The 18,012-nt window shown below is 61.7% G+C and overlaps 3 protein-coding genes across 3 annotated transcripts in view; 2 read left to right on the top strand and 1 right to left on the bottom strand.

The window, feature by feature from the left end:
- Window positions 1-600: 600 nt before the first annotated feature.
- MFSD2A (major facilitator superfamily domain containing 2A) lies at window positions 601-8,280 on the bottom strand. Its single transcript, XM_042887858.1, has 14 exons — window positions 8,191-8,280; window positions 7,961-8,083; window positions 7,298-7,422; window positions 4,463-4,586; window positions 4,273-4,351; window positions 3,670-3,842; window positions 3,485-3,575; window positions 2,914-3,035; window positions 2,667-2,750; window positions 1,987-2,070; window positions 1,764-1,876; window positions 1,521-1,664; window positions 1,271-1,447; window positions 601-964 (listed from the first exon to the last, which is right to left on the bottom strand). The coding sequence occupies exons 1-14, from the start codon at window positions 8,278-8,280 to the stop codon at window positions 907-909; spliced, it is 1,587 nt and encodes a 528-aa protein (XP_042743792.1). The 3' UTR covers window positions 601-906.
- Window positions 8,281-12,093: 3,813 nt separating this feature from the next.
- Window positions 12,094-15,857, top strand: MYCL (MYCL proto-oncogene, bHLH transcription factor). The gene is made up of 2 exons (XM_042887837.1): window positions 12,094-12,648; window positions 14,377-15,857. Exons 1-2 carry the CDS (start codon window positions 12,159-12,161, stop codon window positions 14,931-14,933), a joined length of 1,047 nt encoding a protein of 348 aa, XP_042743771.1. The 5' UTR covers window positions 12,094-12,158; the 3' UTR covers window positions 14,934-15,857.
- Window positions 15,858-17,181: 1,324 nt separating this feature from the next.
- The window catches only part of TRIT1 (tRNA isopentenyltransferase 1), a 14,279-nt gene continuing 13,448 nt past the window's right edge, over window positions 17,182-18,012 (top strand). The window contains 4 exon segments of the mRNA XM_042887845.1: window positions 17,182-17,409; window positions 17,412-17,435; window positions 17,438-17,530; window positions 17,533-17,577. Coding sequence (XP_042743779.1) covers window positions 17,182-17,409; window positions 17,412-17,435; window positions 17,438-17,530; window positions 17,533-17,577 — 390 coding nt within the window.

Genomic DNA, 18,012 nt, shown 5'->3' on the forward strand with positions numbered 1-18,012 from the left:
TTATAGCTGGAAGTGGAACAAAAGTGAGCCCTCTGTAAGGGACTTCGGCTTTGACCCGGCTCAGTTCGTTTGACAAACACGCTTCAAATGGCAGCCACAGCACAGTGCTCTAGGGACAGCACAGAGCTGTACAGCCCTGCTGCTGGCTCCCACCCCAGGCTGCAGCCCCTGCCATAGGAGCACAGTGCTCCCAGGGAGCAGAGCTCTCACGGAAGAGGTGAATATGAGCACACAGTATAAATATCTGCACAGATCAGCACTTGCTGAGAGCTCTGCCTGGGGAAGAAGTGTTGAGTATCACCCACCGTCGCGTTCCATTTCCCCCTGCTTGGCAGCTGCTGTTCCTGTTTCCAGCACAGTGCTCGCGCTCTCCCCCAGCAGCACCTCAGTGTCATTCCTCCCTCCACCTCCCTCCCCCTCCTCTTGAAAGGGAGAAAATAATGGTGCCTTTGTTGGTCTGCTGTAGCGCAGGCACTGTGCAAGGAGCAGGGCTGTGAGGTGCGGCTGCGGGTGCCACTCAGCTCCTCCACGCAGCTCTGCAAGTCCCCCCACTTTCATGTGAATCAATACTAACAGGTCCTCAAATTCACTCCCAGTTCATTATATACAAATAGCAAAGTTTAATATTTACACCATTAAGTTAATCATCTATATAAAAAACCCAACCAAACAAACAGAACAGCTTCCTGACTTAGTGTCGTATGTACAGAGCGCAGCGGTGAGCTGCCCTTGGCACGGTCACAGTGTAATGTACACTACCACGGCCCGGCCCCGCCGCGGAAGGGGGCTGCGCTCTGCCGGGCCGGGGAACGGCAGCTCCAGCTGCGTGGGTCCATCTGTGTAATGTACACTACGGGCAGCCCGCGGCCCCCGGCCCCACCGTGCTGCAGGCGGGCGAGCTGCGGGTCACACGATGTTGGCCAGCTCTGTGGAGTCCGACTCGGAGCTGCTGTTGCTCTCCTCCCTGCAGGGGAAGAAGGTGTGAAGCACGGCCCGCCTCCATCCCACAGGGCCGCTGCAGCCAGCAGGGAACCCCACAGCCACCGCGTGCAGACCCAGCCCGGCTCTTTAGCAACCAGGGCCGGTTCTGTGCCAATCTCCAACGCTTCACGCCACCTCCCCGGCAGCCGGGATTGGCAGAACCGCCGCTCCTCACTGCCGCCCACAGCTCCCAGACGCGCCCCAGTGGTGCCCGACGAGCCCAGGCCCGACCCGGCCCCGCAGCCCTGGCACGCGACGCGGCCGCCTCACGGCACGGGCCCACGCCCACCTCAGGTCCTGCAGGGCCTTCTTGTTCTCCCTGCGCTTCTCCTCGTCGATGGGGTACAGCTTGAAGAGGAGCAGGCCCAGCAGGATCAGCCCCACAGGCACGGCCGACACCAGCAGCTTCAGGGTGACGTTCACCTCGCTGGGCTGGGAGCAGCCCCGTGTTTGGTACCCCGCAAAGCTGCGGATGAGCACACGTCAGATGGGAGAACGGCAGCTGGGCTGCACCCCGCTGCCGTCCCCACCACACTCACTCCAGGCTGAGCGTGGAGATGCCCAGCGATACCCCAGAGGTGAACTTGGTAAAGAAGACGTAGAAGGAGAAGAAGATGGCTTCGTGGCCGCGGGATTCAGGGTGCTGCAGCTTGAAGTCATCTATGACGTCCGGCAGCATGGACCTGTGTGGAGACAGGTGAGCATCTCCCACCGGGACCCCCAGGGGTCACAGAGTGCCCCGCAGAGCCCAGCCCTGCTCTCAGCACAGGGCCTTTGCTCACCAGGGCAGAAGGAAGGCAGCTGCCACGCTGATCCCTGCCGCCACCGCCACGATGTAGGTGATGACGAGGTTACTGTCCAGGACAACCACCATGATGAGGAAGGGGACAGCGGACTGCAGGGGGGAAAAGAAGCTGGGTTGGTCTCCCAGAGCCCTCAGCTGCTGCCCTCAGCCCCATCCTCCCCAGTGATGGCCCCAGCAGGCAGCTCTGTGCATCCACTCACCGAGATGCCCACGTAGACAGCAGTCTTCTTCCCAAAGCGGGTGAGGAACCACTGCCAGAAGGGGATGGTCAGGGTGGCTGACAGCTATGAGAAGGGGGGCTTGTGGTCACTGCCTGTCCAGGCTCTGCCCATCGGTCTCAGCCCCTCACCCAACACCCCAGGCTTTCACAAGCCACCCACTCCCAAGACTGAAGTAGGCACGTAAGGACACTGCAGAGCGCTCCAGTACCATTCCCCTCAACCAGCCAAGGACCCGCCTGCCGTGGACATGGGAAGGAGCCAGATCCACCCCCGCTGCAGCCAGGAGCCAGGCTCTGCAGGGCTTGGCACTTCGGACCTCCCCATCCCATAGGACTCCCAAGGAGATGTTGTGTTCTGTCCCAGGCAGTGAACACCAAGCTCCTTTACTCAAGGAGGGGAAGGGAGATAAGTGGCCAGATTTGGACAAAAGGCCCCCACGGCTCCTGTTCTTCCATCTCTGGCAGCCTTCATGTGGGAACAAAGGCTTTGCTGTTCCTGCCAACCCACCCCGCTTTTGTGACTCCTTCTCTCTCCTCTGCTCCCAAGGGACTTTTGGTCACTGTCCCCACAGCCCTTGACCTCCCTTGCTCCCCAGCTCAGACATGGGATGCTATTGTGTGCATCCCATCCCTGGGGGGGTCCAGTAGGGCCATACGCACCATGATGGCCAGGAGGATGTTCTGGAACTCGTTGCGGAAGCCCAAGGTGTAGGTGCAGAAGAGGGCGAAATTGCCCTCCAGCAACTGCAAAGGGAGCAGACAGTGGTCAGGGGAGGACACCCTGGGCACTCCGAACAGACACCAGTGTCCACTCTCCATCCACATCCCCGCTCTGCTCCAGATCACTGATCCTGGCCCACCAGGCTCCGGTTTGCCCCTGCTCATCTTCCAACCCAGCCCTCCTCACCATGAAGGCCAGTGAAGTGAAGAGGAAGCCGGTGATGAGTTTGATGTAGGCACCGTGGTTCATCACCAGCTTCAGCCCTCGGAAGAAGGAGACGGGCTCATCTGACTGCAGCTCAGAGGACTCTGGGGAGCAGAATGAGCCCACCGTCAGAGCCACAGACAGCACCCTGGGGAAAGTACCCAAACCTGATGCAGAACAGCACACAGGACCTGGGGGGATAAGGGCAATGGGGGAAAGGAGCCCCCAGCAGAGTCTCAGAGGGTCACTGCCTTGCCCAAGCCGAGCTGGGTACAGAACACAAGGGCAGGACCAGAGCCCTGGACTTTGGATATCACCTTGCACTGGGATGCCAAAACCGGCATCACAAACTCAGCCTGCCAAAGCCAAGTGAGAGGAACATTATCTCTGGCAGCGCAGTGAGATGAGCCAGAGATGCTGTGCCCTCCTCCCACAGCACTGCCATTCTGCAGAGCCATCCCAGCTCCTCAGCCCCTCTCTATGGGGCAGGACCCTCAGATGAGACCACAGCTCCTCCAAGAGCCCCACACATCACAGCCCCTCTCCGTCTCACCTCTCTTCTCCCGCACGCCCACCGATAGGATGACAGCACAGAGGATGTAGAGCCCCCCGATGACCCCCGCTGCAACCATGTAGGCATTTCTCTGTGCGAGAGGGGAAGCAATAAGGGAAGGCCTCATCCCGGCAGCCAGTGCTGCCCAGGGGAGCAGCAGAAACCAGCAAGCGCCCTCAGTTTACCGTGTCTGCCAGCGAGCCGCTGTAGTGGGTCATGTTCACATTCCTTATGGCCGCTGAGAAGTTGTTCTCACTCAGGAAGGGGGGGTTCTCGATGCAGGGGGCAACTGCCTTGCCCACAATCTGGCCCTGGATGGCGGTGCCCAGCACAGTGCCCAGCACCTCAACCGTCATACCTGGGGAGACGCACCGGGGCTGAGCTTGGGGCTCTCTGCTCCCCTTGTCAGCAGCAGAGATGAGCCAGCACAGCTCTCCTACAGCTTCACCCAAACCAGAGAAAAAAGCCCTGTGCTATGCAGGGAACATCTGCTGGAAAACCAAGATGGGAGGCGAGGTATGCCTGCACTTGGGCACATCTGCCTTATAGCAGAGAGGGAGGGAGGACTGAGGAACAGCTCTCAGACTTAACAGGAATGCGTGCCAGAGGAGATAGGAAAGAGGAACAGAAAGACCTGGACCAGCTGCAGCTCAGGCCCTGAACAACACTCCTAGAGATGGGAGATGCAACCCAACAATCCTCTCCCTGCACCTGCACGAGGATCACACCCCAGCGGGAGCAGCAGCGAAGGAGCTGAGCACTGTGCAGGAAGGGGAAGAAGCACTTACGGTAGGCAGTGGCTGAGTCCCTCTCGCTCTGCTCCCTGCTGATGAACATCGTCAGCGCCGAGTAGGGCACGTGGAAGCACTGCAGCAGCACCAGAGAATGGGCTCAGGGCTGCGAATGTTGGCGGGACCTGGCCAGAGGTCCCGTCGCCCTGCTCTGTCCTGCTGGCCCAGCAGGTAGAGCCCGACTCACCGTCACAAGGGTCTGGAAGATGCAGTAGAAGATGAGATACCACATCACTTGGCCCCTGGAGATGTCTGGGACGAACCAGATGAGGAAGTAGGAGATGACAGCAAATGGGGTAGAGAAGATGATCCTTTGGGAGGACACAGCGTCAGCTTGCAGGCAGAATTTAATTCCACCGGCCCAGCTCTCCCCACTGCTATACGGACAGCGGGGACCAGGGCCATGATTCTGGGGACCCCCAGCTGCCCCAAGTGGCCCACCCTGCTGGACTGGGTGCCACAGGGCTGCAGGCAGCACCTCAGCTCTCACAGCAGGGAGGGGAATGGGTTGACTCAGACTTTCGCAAAAAAGCTGCATCTGCATGAGCAGGCATCCCTGCTGCGATGGAAGGGATGATCTGCTCCTGCCATCAGCTCCCCGCCCCGACCCTTCCTGCAGGCAGGATGATCCTTGCTCAGCAGGATGCTGTCACTCTGCATCTCCTGGCAAGGGCTGCAGAGCAGCCAGGAGCGCAGTTCCCTGCCCACACCTCTTGCCCTTGCCAGCACCAGGCCCTCATCCCAGGGTCTCCCCTGTTCAGCTGGCAGGAACAGGGCGAGTCCCAGCCAACAGCAACTGCTCCTTCCTGCAGCTCTGCAGTGTGCAGCAGGACATGGGTTGCAAAGCACAACAGGATCAGGGAGGGGGCATTGCTCAAGTACCAGAGCTTGGCACTTGGCTGTCAGAACTGGCCAACAGGCAAACAGCAGTGAAAAGCCACCCACTGTGTCTTGACTTCATTCTGTCTTTGCTTGCAGACTTGCAAGCACCCTATGCTCCACAAGACACTGAATGGGGGCTGCACTCAGGAACCAAACCAGCAGAGCCAGGTGGAGCCACACAATGTCAGAGCTGTCTGCAATGAGGGGACAGGGAAATCTTTCCATCCAAGCTGACATACAGGACACAAAGTTAAATTTAAGTTGGGGAGAGCATTGAGAAACCGTATCTCCATGGATGAAGCAGGCAGACACACTGCATGGAACGCAGCACACGCACATTTTTCCGCACAGACGTCACCCTGGTGGGGGGAGGAAGGGGGAGCCCAGCTCACAGCCACTCCTCTCCGGCGCCCTCACTGCCACGCAGATGTGAGCCGAGAAGGTCGGAATCGCTCACTGCAGCCCCACGCACGGCGGGAAGCGGCCGCATTGCTGCGGCACCCAGGTGCACGCGGGGCGAGCGTCACCCCCAGGGTGCCTCCGGCTCCGCGATGGGGCGCCGAGCCCCGCGGCCACGGGGCGAATGACTGGAAGTGACCCGCGGGCGCGGTGCCGGTGACGCACTGCTGCGCTCATTGGCTGGGAGTGATGGCGTGTTCCTTTGTGCTCGCTTCCCAGTCCTGCGGTTTAACCGTTTGCAAACGGCCGCTGCCCGGAGGAGGAAGGTCGGAGCCGGGACGCTGCAATCAGCAGCACGTCAGGGGAAAGTTTGGTCATCGGAAAGAGGGGAAATGCTGCATGAAAGCAGCGCAGCATGTGGACGAGCTGCTGGGAGGAAGCGTGCCAGGAAGGGCTTCCAAAGAAAGAGCTGAAAGGAAGCAGGAGCTGCCTCGTGCTTTGAGTCAGAGCCCCACGACACGCACTTCAGAGCCTGGCAGAAATTCACCCCCAGGATCCCACCGCAGCGTACCGAGGGTTGGGGATCAGGCGGCAGCCCAGGGCCGTCACCGTGCCCAGGGAAACCAATGCAGCAGCAGAGCTGCAGCAGCTGGGGGCTGCCAGTTTCCCCTGAAGACAGAAATAACACCTGCAGGCCGAGGGGCCCACCATGCCACAAAAGCGATGGCTAATTTTAACAATGCAAGAGCCGTTCGGAGGAATGCAGCAGCTCCATCCCCACCCCTACCCTGAGATTACAGAGCAGAGCTGCAGCTGAGCACAGCTATCCTGCCCAGCCCCATGCTAATCTCCAGACCCCAGACCCGCCACGCTGCCTACAGGGAGGCTATTTCAGGCCACGCATGGAACCCAGCTTAACCAGGCAGCTGCCTCTGCCCACAGCTATTCACGGAAACCCCCATGGAAACAGAGGGTGTAATTGCAGGGGAAAGCAGTGTGTCTCTACAGCCACAGCCCCCTGAGCCTGCCCCCTTTGCTCCACTGTGCTTCAGCACCCTGCAGGTTATTTTGGTGTGGGACACACCACCATGTCCACACTCAGATATTAGCACCCTACGGCTCTCATCCTGCTCCTGAAGATTGCGGCGCTCGCTGTCCTGCACAGGGACAGGTGTTGATGGACATCACCTCTGAGTCCACACCCAGAACCCTTGGGGTTCTGCAAACACACACACCTCCAACTTCCCCTTGCTCTGCACTTCGCTCCCAAGGGGAGCACCCACATGCAGACTCCTGGAGCTGTGGCAGCTGCTCTTCCTGTTCACACCACATCCTTGTGACCATCAGCTGGTATCCCACCTTCCCACATCACTGCGCACACCCTCCCTTCCCCCCCGCTGCAATGCCACCTGCTCTGCAGACAGTGTGTCCCTGCTACTGGCCACAGACGGGGGACTGCCACAGGAGTCTGCACCCAGCACCTGCGTGTGGCACAGGGCACTCCTGCAGGGCTGGAGCCCGTCCAGGTGTCGTGGCACCAGGGTGCACCCAGGGACAGCTTAAGTACAATGGGGTCACAGACAGAGCAACGCTTCTGGCAGCACCCTGGGCTTTTGGGGCACCTGCCACCTCCACTGGATGAAATAGGCTGCGGGCACATCCTGCCCTGCCAACCTCATCCAAGGGTCACCCATAGCTGACGGCAGTCAGCACATAGGGAAGGGACACCGGCAGCACTCACCATGGCATCAGGCGGCCAAAGCGCGTCCATGGCGTCTTGCTGATGAAGAAGCCCACCATGGGGTCTGTGACGGCATCCCACGCTCGCCCCACAAACAGGATGATAGAAGCATAGAATGGGTCAAGCTGCAGGAGTCAGAATCACAGAATGGCTGAGGTTGGAGTCCACCCAGTTCCAACCCCCACCACAGGCAGGTTGCCCCCCCACCAGCTCAGGCTGCCCAGAGCCCCATCCAACTTAGCCTTGAATGCCTTCAGGGACAGGGCACCCACAACCCGTCTGGGCAGCAGTACCAGCATCTCATTGCCCCCGGAGTAAAGAACTTTTTCTTAATATCTAACCTAATCTCCTTTCTTTCAGTGTAAAGCTACACACTCTCCTCCTATCACTGCCAGACCGCGTAAGAAGCCGGCCCCCTCCTGTTTCTAAGGGACCTTCAAGGCACAGATGGGCTGTGAGGGCACAGAACCCCGGGACCGTCTCGCTGAGCTCCCAAGAGCCCACAGCCGTCCCACCAGCGCGACTCGCCGTTCAGCAGCGGGGACGCGTGGATCCGCGCGCTCCCAATGCGGAGCCCGGCAGCGACTCCCCCCGCAGGACCCGGATCCCGCCGCCCCACAAGGAGCCCGACCGAGAGCCGCCGCCTCCGCCCCGTCCCGGTACCTGCGCCACGTCTAGGAGGTAGATCTGGAGGAAGAAGCCCAACGCGCAGCCCGTGGTCTGGTAGGGGGCCCCGCCGACGGCGTAGCACAGCTTGCTGCACACCGATAGCCGCTCCCGGCTCTCCTGCAACGGCCCGCGGCGTCAGGGTCGGGGAAAGGGAGGGGAACCGAGGACGGCTCCGGGCGGGGCCCGGGAAGCCCCGGGGAGAAGGGAGGGAGGCGGCAGCTCACCCTGCGGCGGGGCTGGCGGCAGGAAGGCGGCAGCAGCCCCGCAGCCGCTGCCCCAACGCGGACGCGCTCCGCACCGCCGCCCCCAGCCATGCTGCGCGCGATGAATGGGGCGCGGAGCCGCCGCCCGCGCGGCCTTGTACGCGCCCGCCCCGCCTCCTGCCGCCCCGCCTCCTGCCGCCGCCCTGCCCCCTGCCGTCCGCCTCCTTCACTTCGACCCCAGCCTCAGCCCGGCTTCCCACCTGCCGCCCCCGACCTTCCCTGCCCCCCTGCCCCCCTGTCCCTATTCCTTCGCACACCCCTATGCCAGCTTCGTGCTGCCCTGCAAGGGTTCGGGGCAGTGGAGTCACTGTCACCTCCCAATGCTGCCATCATCCCTCTGTGCCACCATCACCTCCCTGTGTCAGGCACCCATTGCTGACGGCTGGGGATCAGCTCCAAGGGCGCCCTGTGCCCCAGTGCAGCCCCACTACAACCCTCCGTCAAAGGGACCGCAGTGAAGCACGACTGCTGCTCTCAGCCCCCCAGTCCCCCCACTGCTGACTCTGTGCCATGCGGGCCCTGGTTTGTGGATGGCAGATGGCAAAAAGTCGGGGCACAGGGATGATCCCAATCTTTACGAGCCCGTGCAGGCTACAGAAGTCTCTTCTGACTCAAATTACCCCAATTCCTGTGCTTTAGAAGTAATCAGCAGAGAAGCAAGGCAGCAGCTCATGTTATCAGGGTACACTGGAAGCACTGGGATGGAAATGAGTGCTCTGATGTATGCGACATTTCATCATGCGATGTCTTTATCCTAAACCAGTGAATGCAATTCCAAGTCCTCATGTTGTCATGAAAGTCAGAAGTTTATTTTCTTAAAATCCCAAATCGTGAAACCCCTCTTTTGTGAGGAGTGTGGCCTTTGTTTAAAACCCTTCTGGACACAGAGTGCCCTGAAGGCCTGGCTGTGAGACAGAGGCAGCAGCAGGAGGTGATGGGAAGAGCACTCTACTGCTGCACCTCAGTGCTGCTCGTGGCGCCGGGGCTGTGCCTGCAGGACGACAGGGCTTTGGGATGCAGCGTCTGGTGATAGCATTCCATGCAAGGTAATGAGTTTGGCGAGCTTAAATGGCCTCTTCTAGCAAAAACAAAGCTTTGGTGCCATGTCAGCGCAGTGACAGCCACCAGCATTGCTCAGGCCACCACGGAGCAAAGATCACACTGAGAAGAGCCATGGGATGGGGCCAGCATGGAATTAACCCCATCCTCAGCCCCTGAGCGCTGCTACTGCCACTGCTGCCATCCTGAGAGCTCCTCGGCTCCTGGTGGCACTCCTGCTCTCAGGCACAGTGCGAGGAGCTGCTCCTCAGTTTTGCTTTGTGCTGAGTCTGTGCAGAAGGGCCACAAATAGGCACAGCCCAGCCCTGCTGTGCATCTGAAGCACGAGAAGCAGAATGACCGGGATTTGGAGATTTCCTGGAATTAGGAGGATTTTCTCCCTGCCTGGCATTGTGCAATGTCAGGGAGTGGGTAAGATGTTAAACCTTCTGCCAAGCAGATGCCCAGGGGATACTCGCAGCTGTGAAGCAGTCGCTGAGGATGGCACCCGCGCGCTGGCCCTGGGGTCGCAGGGGATGGGGACAGGGGAGGGGAAAGGGGTCACGCTGATAGTGATGGCTCTGCCTCCTGCCTGCCACCCATACGTCCCGGTATCACAGGTCAGGCACAGCCCAGAGCTGAGCATGTGTGAGTGCACCCAAAACCAGACAGTACTGCTGTTGGTGTCAGCGCCGCTCCCTGCTGGGGGCAGCCCCAGGGCACCTCCAGGTTCAACGCATTGCTGGCACTGCACGTGGGCAAAATGGGTCTGGGAAGGGATAAGGAGGCACCAGGGACAGTTTTCCCCCCTGTTTACTGCACTTTGCTGCCTGCTGCACTCAGCATGATTCTGGTAGTGGTGCTTTGTGTGTTCCTGCACCCGTGGGGCCTGAGGATTTTGCAAGGGCCCCATGGCTTCACGGGGGCAAAGGAGACACGTTGCATGGTGATACGTGGCAGTCCTGCCCTGATCAAATCCATCCCATGGCACCTCAGGCAGAATGTTGCAGTGGGGGGTGGGGGACAAGATGCAGATGCGGGTTGGTGTGGGGACTCAGCCCAGGAGCCCCACGGGGATGACAGGGGAGCTGCTGCAGGATGGGAATGGCCAGAGGCGGGGAGCAGCCTGGGGAGCTCTGGGACACCCTGCAGGATGCATTGATGGGAGCACTGGGGCCAGAACAAAGTCCAGCCCTGCTGTCAGCGGGGATCCAAAGGGCACCACTGGCTGGGGACTGCCTCGTGCCACCCTGGAGCTGTGCCAGCCGCTCCTGTGATGCAGCCCCTGCAACGCAGCCCCTGCAAAGGGAGCACGGCTGGGCGTCTGTCCAGCCCCGGGAAGCCACCTGCAGTGCTGCGTCGCCAGGCACCCCCCTTCTGGTCACCCACTTCTGTTTGCACAGCCCACGAGGAACAGCTCTCATGCGCTCTTTACTGAGATTAAAGGGCTGCGCGGCTGCTCCAGCCCCTTTCGGCGGTCCTCTCATACCCTCGAAACATCCGGAGCTCCTTGAGAACGGGGCAAACTCTTGCCGCACCTTGGGAAAAGCTGGAGAGGTCCAGAGGCCTCGGGGAAGGCAAGGAGCCGCGGCCGAGAGCCCCGCATCGGCTCAGCCGGCGGCAGAGACGGTCCTGCGGGTGGGAACGGGGCGCTCAGGGTGCACTGACCCTCCCGGTGACCGCGGGGCGCCGCGCGTTCGGGGCCGCAGTTGGAACTCGGCACGGAGAGGCGCATCTCGGCCCCGCCAGCTCCGCGCCCGGCAGGTGGCGTGCGGAGCCCGCGGCTGAGAGCAGCCGGGACCCGGGGCGGTGCGGCGGGGTGGGGGCGGGATGGAATGGAACGGTGATGGAACAGGGACGGGGCTGGGGATGGGTGCATCCTGGACGGGGCTGCTCATCCTGGGCGGGGGCTCAGGGACTCAGCCCCCCGGCTCCCAGCGCTGCTGATTGGAGCTGCACATCCCAGGTGGACTTTGTAACGGTCGTTAGAGCTCGAGCAGAGCCTGGCAGCATTTCCACAACGTTTATTACCCTTCTTAGAAAGAACTTGGCAGCAGTGAAGTGCAAAGTGCCAAGGATAGGAACTGAGTGCACAGGTAGGGCTCTGCTGGCCCCAGCGCTGTGGCCCCCTCGGACGTCCCCAGGCAGCATCTGTGCCCTGTCTGTGCACACTTCATTCCTCGTGTGCAGCCGGACGGTGAAGCTCACATCTCCATAAACCAACTTCTCCCATGCACAGCTGCATGCTGCCAGCGGGGCCTGGGTGTCCTCAGTCAAAATCCGCCTTGCAGAGGTCCCAGCTCCTCCGTGCTTGTGGATGGGGCTCCTCAAACCGCGACGTTTCCATGCGGCTGAGGTGCACTGGGACGCAGAGAAATGGATGCTCTGGGGTGCTGAGGCCTATGCTCTCGGTTTCCCCATTCTCACGCTCGCTCCGCGCAGGTGATTTAGGTGGGAATGTGCAAATCCGCGTTAATGGGAAGAATTTGACAATCAAATGAAGCTTTTCTCCGCCCGGCACACGGCGGCAGTGGGAGCTCCGCCGGCTGCAGCGCCCCGGGGCCGCCACAGGCCGACTCCGCGCCCCGCACGGGGGGAAACTGAGGCACGGCCGCAGCATCCCCCGCGCTGAGCCCCCTCGGGGGGGAGGAGGGGGGCGGGGCGACAGGACAGGCCACGCCCCTTATGCAAATATGGAGGCGCCGATTGGGAGCGGGGCGGGCCGGCGGTCTCACATAGGCTATAAGAGAGGGGGGAACAATGCGCCCGCGTCTCCGTTCCGAGCCGCCACCGCCACCCGCAGCGTCGGGCGAGGGGGGCGCGGTGGGGGCGCGGAGGAGGCGGCTACTCCCGGCCCCGCCGCCCCCAGGCTGTGGGCCCCCCATGCAGCCATGGAGCGGGACGCGTACCAACACTACTTCTACGACCACGACGCGGGGGAGGATTTTCACCGCTCCACGGCTCCCAGCGAGGACATCTGGAAGAAGTTCGAGCTCGTCCCCACACCACCTCTCTCGCCTCTCGGGGAGCGGCCGGGCTGCTCGGCGGCGGAGGAGCGGGGATGCCCCCCGCGCTGCTGTCTGCCCGACGAACCCGAGTATCTTATCGGCACTGGGCAGCTCTTCGGCAACCTGAGTGCCTTCATTCTGCGGGACTGCATGTGGAGCGGCTTCTCGGCCCGGGAACGGCTGGAGAAGGCGATGACGGAGAAACTTTCCACGGGAACTCCGCGGGCAGCGCCGCACAAACCGTCCTTCGGCCCCGATCTGGGGTTCGGCAGCTCTGTGAGTGACTGCGTGGACCCCGCCGCCGTGTTCCTGTGTCCCCTGGCCGAGAGCAAAGTGCCCCCGTCCTCGGGGTCGGAGGGCCAAAGCGATTCCGGTAAGGGCGCGTCCGGTGCGGGGGCACCGAGTGCGGAGCAGAGCCTTTTGGGCGGCCCAGCGCCAACAAAGGGGACGCGACGCTGCCTCCTGGGGACGGCTCTGTCCCCCGTGAGGATGGGGTGGGGGACGCTCGTGCCTTTTTCCCAAGCTTTTCAGCACTGCTGCTGGCTCGGAACCTCGAGCGCTGCCTCGCATCCTCGGGACAAAAGGCGGAGCATCTCCGGGGCGGGCCCGGAGCAGGCGGAACATCACCGACGGCAGCGGACGCAGCGCTGCGGGGGCTATGCCCACCCCTCGGGGCAGCTCCCGTCCGCCCGCGCTGACCCCCGCCGGGCACAGCTCCTCCCCGGGTCGCGGGTTTTCGGGGCTTCGCAGTCCCCCGCCCCACACCAGTTCCCATTCCCGGGCTCACGGCCGCCGGGAAGTGCTGACGCGGGGCCGTGACCCCATTAATAAATCTGCCGGCCGGTGAGTCACGGCGAGGGCCGGGCGCTTAATGCCATTAGCAGCCCGGGCGCGGTAAGCAGGTCGCGGGCGTAAGAGGCTTAACCCGGATCCGCGGGGCTGGGGCGGCCGGGGGTCCCGGGTCGGGTTCTGTCGCGCCACGTGGGCGCGAACAAAAAGCAACAGATTGCAAACAATGAGAGTGGCCGAGCGGATGGGCAGCGCCGCGGGCCAACGGGAACCGAGCGAGGTGGTGCTGCTCCGCCAGGTGGCCAATGAGAGGCCCCCGGGGGCAGGCCCTACGGTCCGGCTTTCAGTAATGGACGGCGGCGGGAGTTGTGTACGCACGTGGTTGAGACCGGCCGCGTTGTGACAGTGGTGAATGTCGCATTCCGGCCCGCAGCTCAGCTACCGGGGGAGGCTGGCGAAGGGCCGAGCCGAGGCTGTGCCCCGGGGGCCGATGATGCTGCACCGAGCACCTCAGGACCTGGCTTCAGAGCCAGAGAAAAGAGATGGAAAAGGTGGTATTGCTCTGCTAAGGCGATAGCAACAGCAGCGCGTGCGAAGTGGGACCGCCTCACTGTCCCCAGCCTTCGCCCCGCTGAGCTTTGTGGGGTCAGCTGCGGTGGCACCGGGCACACGGTGGTTTAGCGGCTTTGAATTATTTGGATCTTGCAGTGCTGTCTCTCCCTCCCCCACTGCCCTCAGGGATTCAGAAGGACTGTCACCTCTGTCCCCGCAGCCTGGGCTGAATGGGGGGATGGGCGTCGGGCCGGGCTCTCAATGGGGTTTGTCACTTGTGAAAAGTAACAAGTCACCGAGTGTGGAATGGGTCGGGGGAACAAAGGGCGGCTTTACCCCCATGTCCCTCATTTACAATTCCAATGGACCATGAACTCGTCGGAGCAGGGACAGTCTTTGGAGTCAAAGCCTCTCCCTGGTCTCCCGGTTCAGCTCTTCCCCTCCCTTCCCCAGGCGGGTGGGCTCGGGCATTGCCTGTTGCTGCTTTGCCCAGACATGTGTTACTCCTAGGGCAACAGTGAAGGCCCGGCCCAGTTTTGGGAGGTCTGGACATGTGTCTGTGGAGGGAAATCTGCCTGGTAGTGTTGAAAGAGCATTTAAAATCACACAGATACCTTGTGGAGGTCATGGAGTGGCTTTGCAGAGCAAGAGAAACTTCGGGGTGCGGCAGCGGGGAATGGGGCCAAGGCTGCAGGGAGACACACGGGCTGAGGGGCTCTCAGATAACGGGGATTGTTTTTTCCATGTCCGTTGTGAACAGAGGGCGAAGAGATCGATGTGGTGACGGTGGAGAAGAGGCAATCGCTCAGCCTGCGGAAGCCGGTCACCATCACCCTGCGTGCTGACCCCCTGGACCCCTGCATGAAGCGCTTCCACATCTCCATCCATCAGCAGCAGCACAACTACGCCGCCCGTTCACCGCCAGACACCTGTGCCCAGCCCAAATCCCTGCATCAGGATGAGGAGGAGCTGCTGAGCACTGCAGAACCCCCCGCCCCCTCCCACGCGCTGCCTGACCCTGCTCTGCCAAAAGCTGCCCCCGGCTCTGACAGCGAAGATGTGGCCAAGAGGAAAAACCACAACTACCTGGAGCGCAAGCGGCGCAATGACCTGCGCTCACGCTTCCTGGCGCTGCGGGACCAGGTGCCTGGGCTGGCCAGCTGCCCCAAGACACCCAAGGTGGTGATCCTGAGCAAATCCTCCGAGTACCTGCAGTCGCTCATCAGCGCCGAGCGGAGGATGGCAGCCGAGAAGCGGCAGCTGCGGCTGCGGCAGATGCAGCTGCTCAGACAGATTGCGCAGCTCAAGGGGCTCTAGCATGGACCTGCCTGCACCCTGGCCCCGCAGCCCCACAGTTCCCTCTCGATTTGCACATTTTTGATCTTTGGTTGTTGAACCCTTGCTGCTGGGGGCGGTGGCTCCACGCTGCTCGGTGACTTCAGCCCAGGGGCTCACTGCATCTCGCCGTGCTGCTTGTCCTGCAGCTGTTATCCACCACCGGCACTGCAGGAGCCGCCCCATGCGTCCATCCCAGGACGCCCCCATCGACTGCTGCAGTGGGGCGCGCTGTGTGGCTCATGTTGGGATGGGTTCCAGCAGGGACGGCGATGGGGACGTGTGACCCTGACCTGAGCGGTGCCCTGCAGGCCATCCCCTTCTCCCTTGGCTCGGTGAGGCTGTCCCTCACTTTCTTACCACTTCATGCAGTAGTTTGTGTTGGACTTTGTGTTCTAGAAACTGCTGCTGTAACTGCGAGTCTTATACTGGAGGCTGTGTTTTTATACTGTATTTTTGTACCACTTTTTGAGAAGTATTGGTAAAGAGTTTGCTTTTTTATATAAAAAAACTTTTTTTTTTTTTGGAGGGGGTGGGGAGCTTCTGCTGTTGGAAGGCTCCATCCTGCTGCACTTTAGGGAGATCAGGAAGGAGCTGATTCCTGCTGGAACCTTGAGCTGAGTCCTGGCAGAGGCTGGTTCCCACCTCGCAGCTCTCCAACCCACCCGTTTGCAGTAACGGGTTCTCCTTGTTTTCCCCCCCAACCCTGCCGCCACCCCTTTGCCCACAGCTGCCTGAAGCCCCCAGCAACGCTTCAGGTGGTGCAGGATTTGGGCTGGAGGGAACACCCTGAGGTGCTGGCAGGGATGGCTCTGCTGACCTGCTGAGAACCATTAGTTAACACTGTGGTTGGATTTAGCACTTTCTTCATTACCTCACACTTCATAAATAAATAAGTTGCAAAGACGGCCTGGGTTGGTGTTTTCCATGTGGGTGGCTGTGGGTTTCCGTTCATTGTGGGTTTCCATTCATCGCACTTCAATGCTCTGCAAAGGGGAGGTGGAGGGGCCAGCAGCCTGGCTGCTGTTTTGGGCTGTCTGGGGTGCTCAGGGCCCAAGCAGGAGTGAATGCACCCTGCACCAGGGCTGTGTTCTTTGTCCCAGCAATTGAAATGTGAGTGGGTACAGCTGATGAATCACCTGGATTATTTTTCCTCCCTTTAAGTGGGTTTATTGGCACAGGGGACAGAGTCTGTGCAGGGCTCCAAGGGGCCTTGGTGTAACCAAACACTCCATTAATGGGCTCGGGGCATTCTGTGGCTTGCTGCCTTCCATGGGGGCTGCCAGTAACCCTATAGCTGGGTGGGGGAGAATGCAATCTGCCTGCTTCAAGGGGAACTTTGTGCAGCCATATCTGCCGCGTGGATTAAATTATACATATACATGTACTCTCCCCCCCTTCCCTGAACTCAGTGCTTTTGGGTTTCATTCATAGTGGCAGCAGAAATCTCACTCCGAGTGGGAGGGATGCAGAGTCCTGTTGCTGCCGAGCAGAGCAGTGCTCACCCCAGGCAGCCAGGCTGAAGCAGCAGTGCTCCTGTGCAGGGTTTCACACATCCCTGCTCCCTGCAATATTTCACGCTTTCTGCACGCTGTGTTGCGCTGTGTCAAAGTGCTTCAGAGCTGCATTAGGGGCAGCTCACAGGAACCACAGCTTAAACATGGGGCAGGGTGACCTAAATCTGACACCTCGCCGGCAAGCAGGAAACAAAGCCTGCATGTCCCCGGCCCCGCGTTTTTGTTGTGTGCAGGCCTGCCATTTCAACGAGGTTTGTGGAAAGGCGGACTTTTTGCTCTCATGCTAAAGGATGTAGGACGTTACAGACTTCACTTCTTTTTCACGGCTCCCGTGGCCTGAGCTGACCATCAGCAGTGGAGGAGCAGTGGCAGTTTTGCACGCACCTTTCAGTTCCCCTGCTTAAAACCCATGTCCATAAGTAAGTACCTACCCAAACACTCCCAGTTCCTAAAGCAGATGTCTCCCCTTTCGCTGGCATGGTATGAGATGTGAAAGCGGCGCTGCTAAGTGCACAACATGACCGCGCAGCCCTCCTGTCCCCAACTGCTCACTCTGCATTTCAGGAGTGTCAGCTGTGCCCGCTGCCATCTCGCACCTCCAACCGCAAATGTTTTGAGCCCCCACCCGCAGCACCCCGCTCCCGTTGCTGGAAGGATCCGTGTCGCAGGGGAGCGGCGCCGCCGGGATAACCAACCCCCCCCCCGCCGTCACCATGGCAACAACCCCCCCCATCCCCAGCTCTTCTCTGTTGCCACGGCGACAGCCTCGGCTCCCCATCTCCCGCGTCGCCACGGTGACGAGTCTGCCTCTGCCTTTGGGAGGAGGCCGCCGCGGTTGCCACGGCAACGGGCTCCTCTCTGTTGCCATGGCAACAGCCTCGGCTCTTCTGCCCCGTTGCCACGGTAACGGCGTCTTTCCCACCCCGTCTTGCCCCCCCTCCTTTCCCCGCCGGGCGCTTTGGGGCACAATTCAGCTCCAGCTGGCCCGCGGAAGATCAAAAGGGGCCGGCAACGGAACCGGGACCGGGACCCGGAGCGCGGCCGGGATCAGCGCTGGGACGCGGGCGGGCTGCGGGCGGGCTGCGGCCGGGAGCCCGGGACACGACGGGGTACGGCCGGGACCGCGGCCCGGGGCGGTGCAAGAGCCCGGGGCCGCCCTCCCGGTCCTTCCGCGGGCGTCCCCGGCCCGGCCCGCCCCCGCCCCGCCCGCCCGTTTCCATGGCAGCCGCCGGGCCGGGCCGGGTCATGGCGGCGGCGTTGTGCCGGGGCCGGGCCTCGCCTCCGCGGCCGCTCGTGGTGATCCTGGGCGCCACCGGCACCGGGAAGTCGGCGCTGGCCGTGCAGCTGGGGCTGCGCCTGGGCGGAGAGATCGTCAGCGCCGACTCCATGCAGGTACGGGCGGCGTGGGACCGGGGAGGCTGCGGGGGGGACGGGCCGGGGGGGGCGGGCAGCGCAGCGGAGGCGGGGAGGGCGCGTCCTGCGCGGAAGGCGTGCGGCGCCGCGGTAGGCCGCGGTAGGCCGCGGTAGGCCGCGGTAGGCCGCGG

This window comes from Lagopus leucura, unplaced genomic scaffold (genome assembly GCF_019238085.1).
Source record: "Lagopus leucura isolate 7727_CA_CO unplaced genomic scaffold, USGS_WTPT01 Super-Scaffold_100123, whole genome shotgun sequence".
NCBI lineage: Eukaryota > Metazoa > Chordata > Aves > Galliformes > Phasianidae > Lagopus > Lagopus leucura.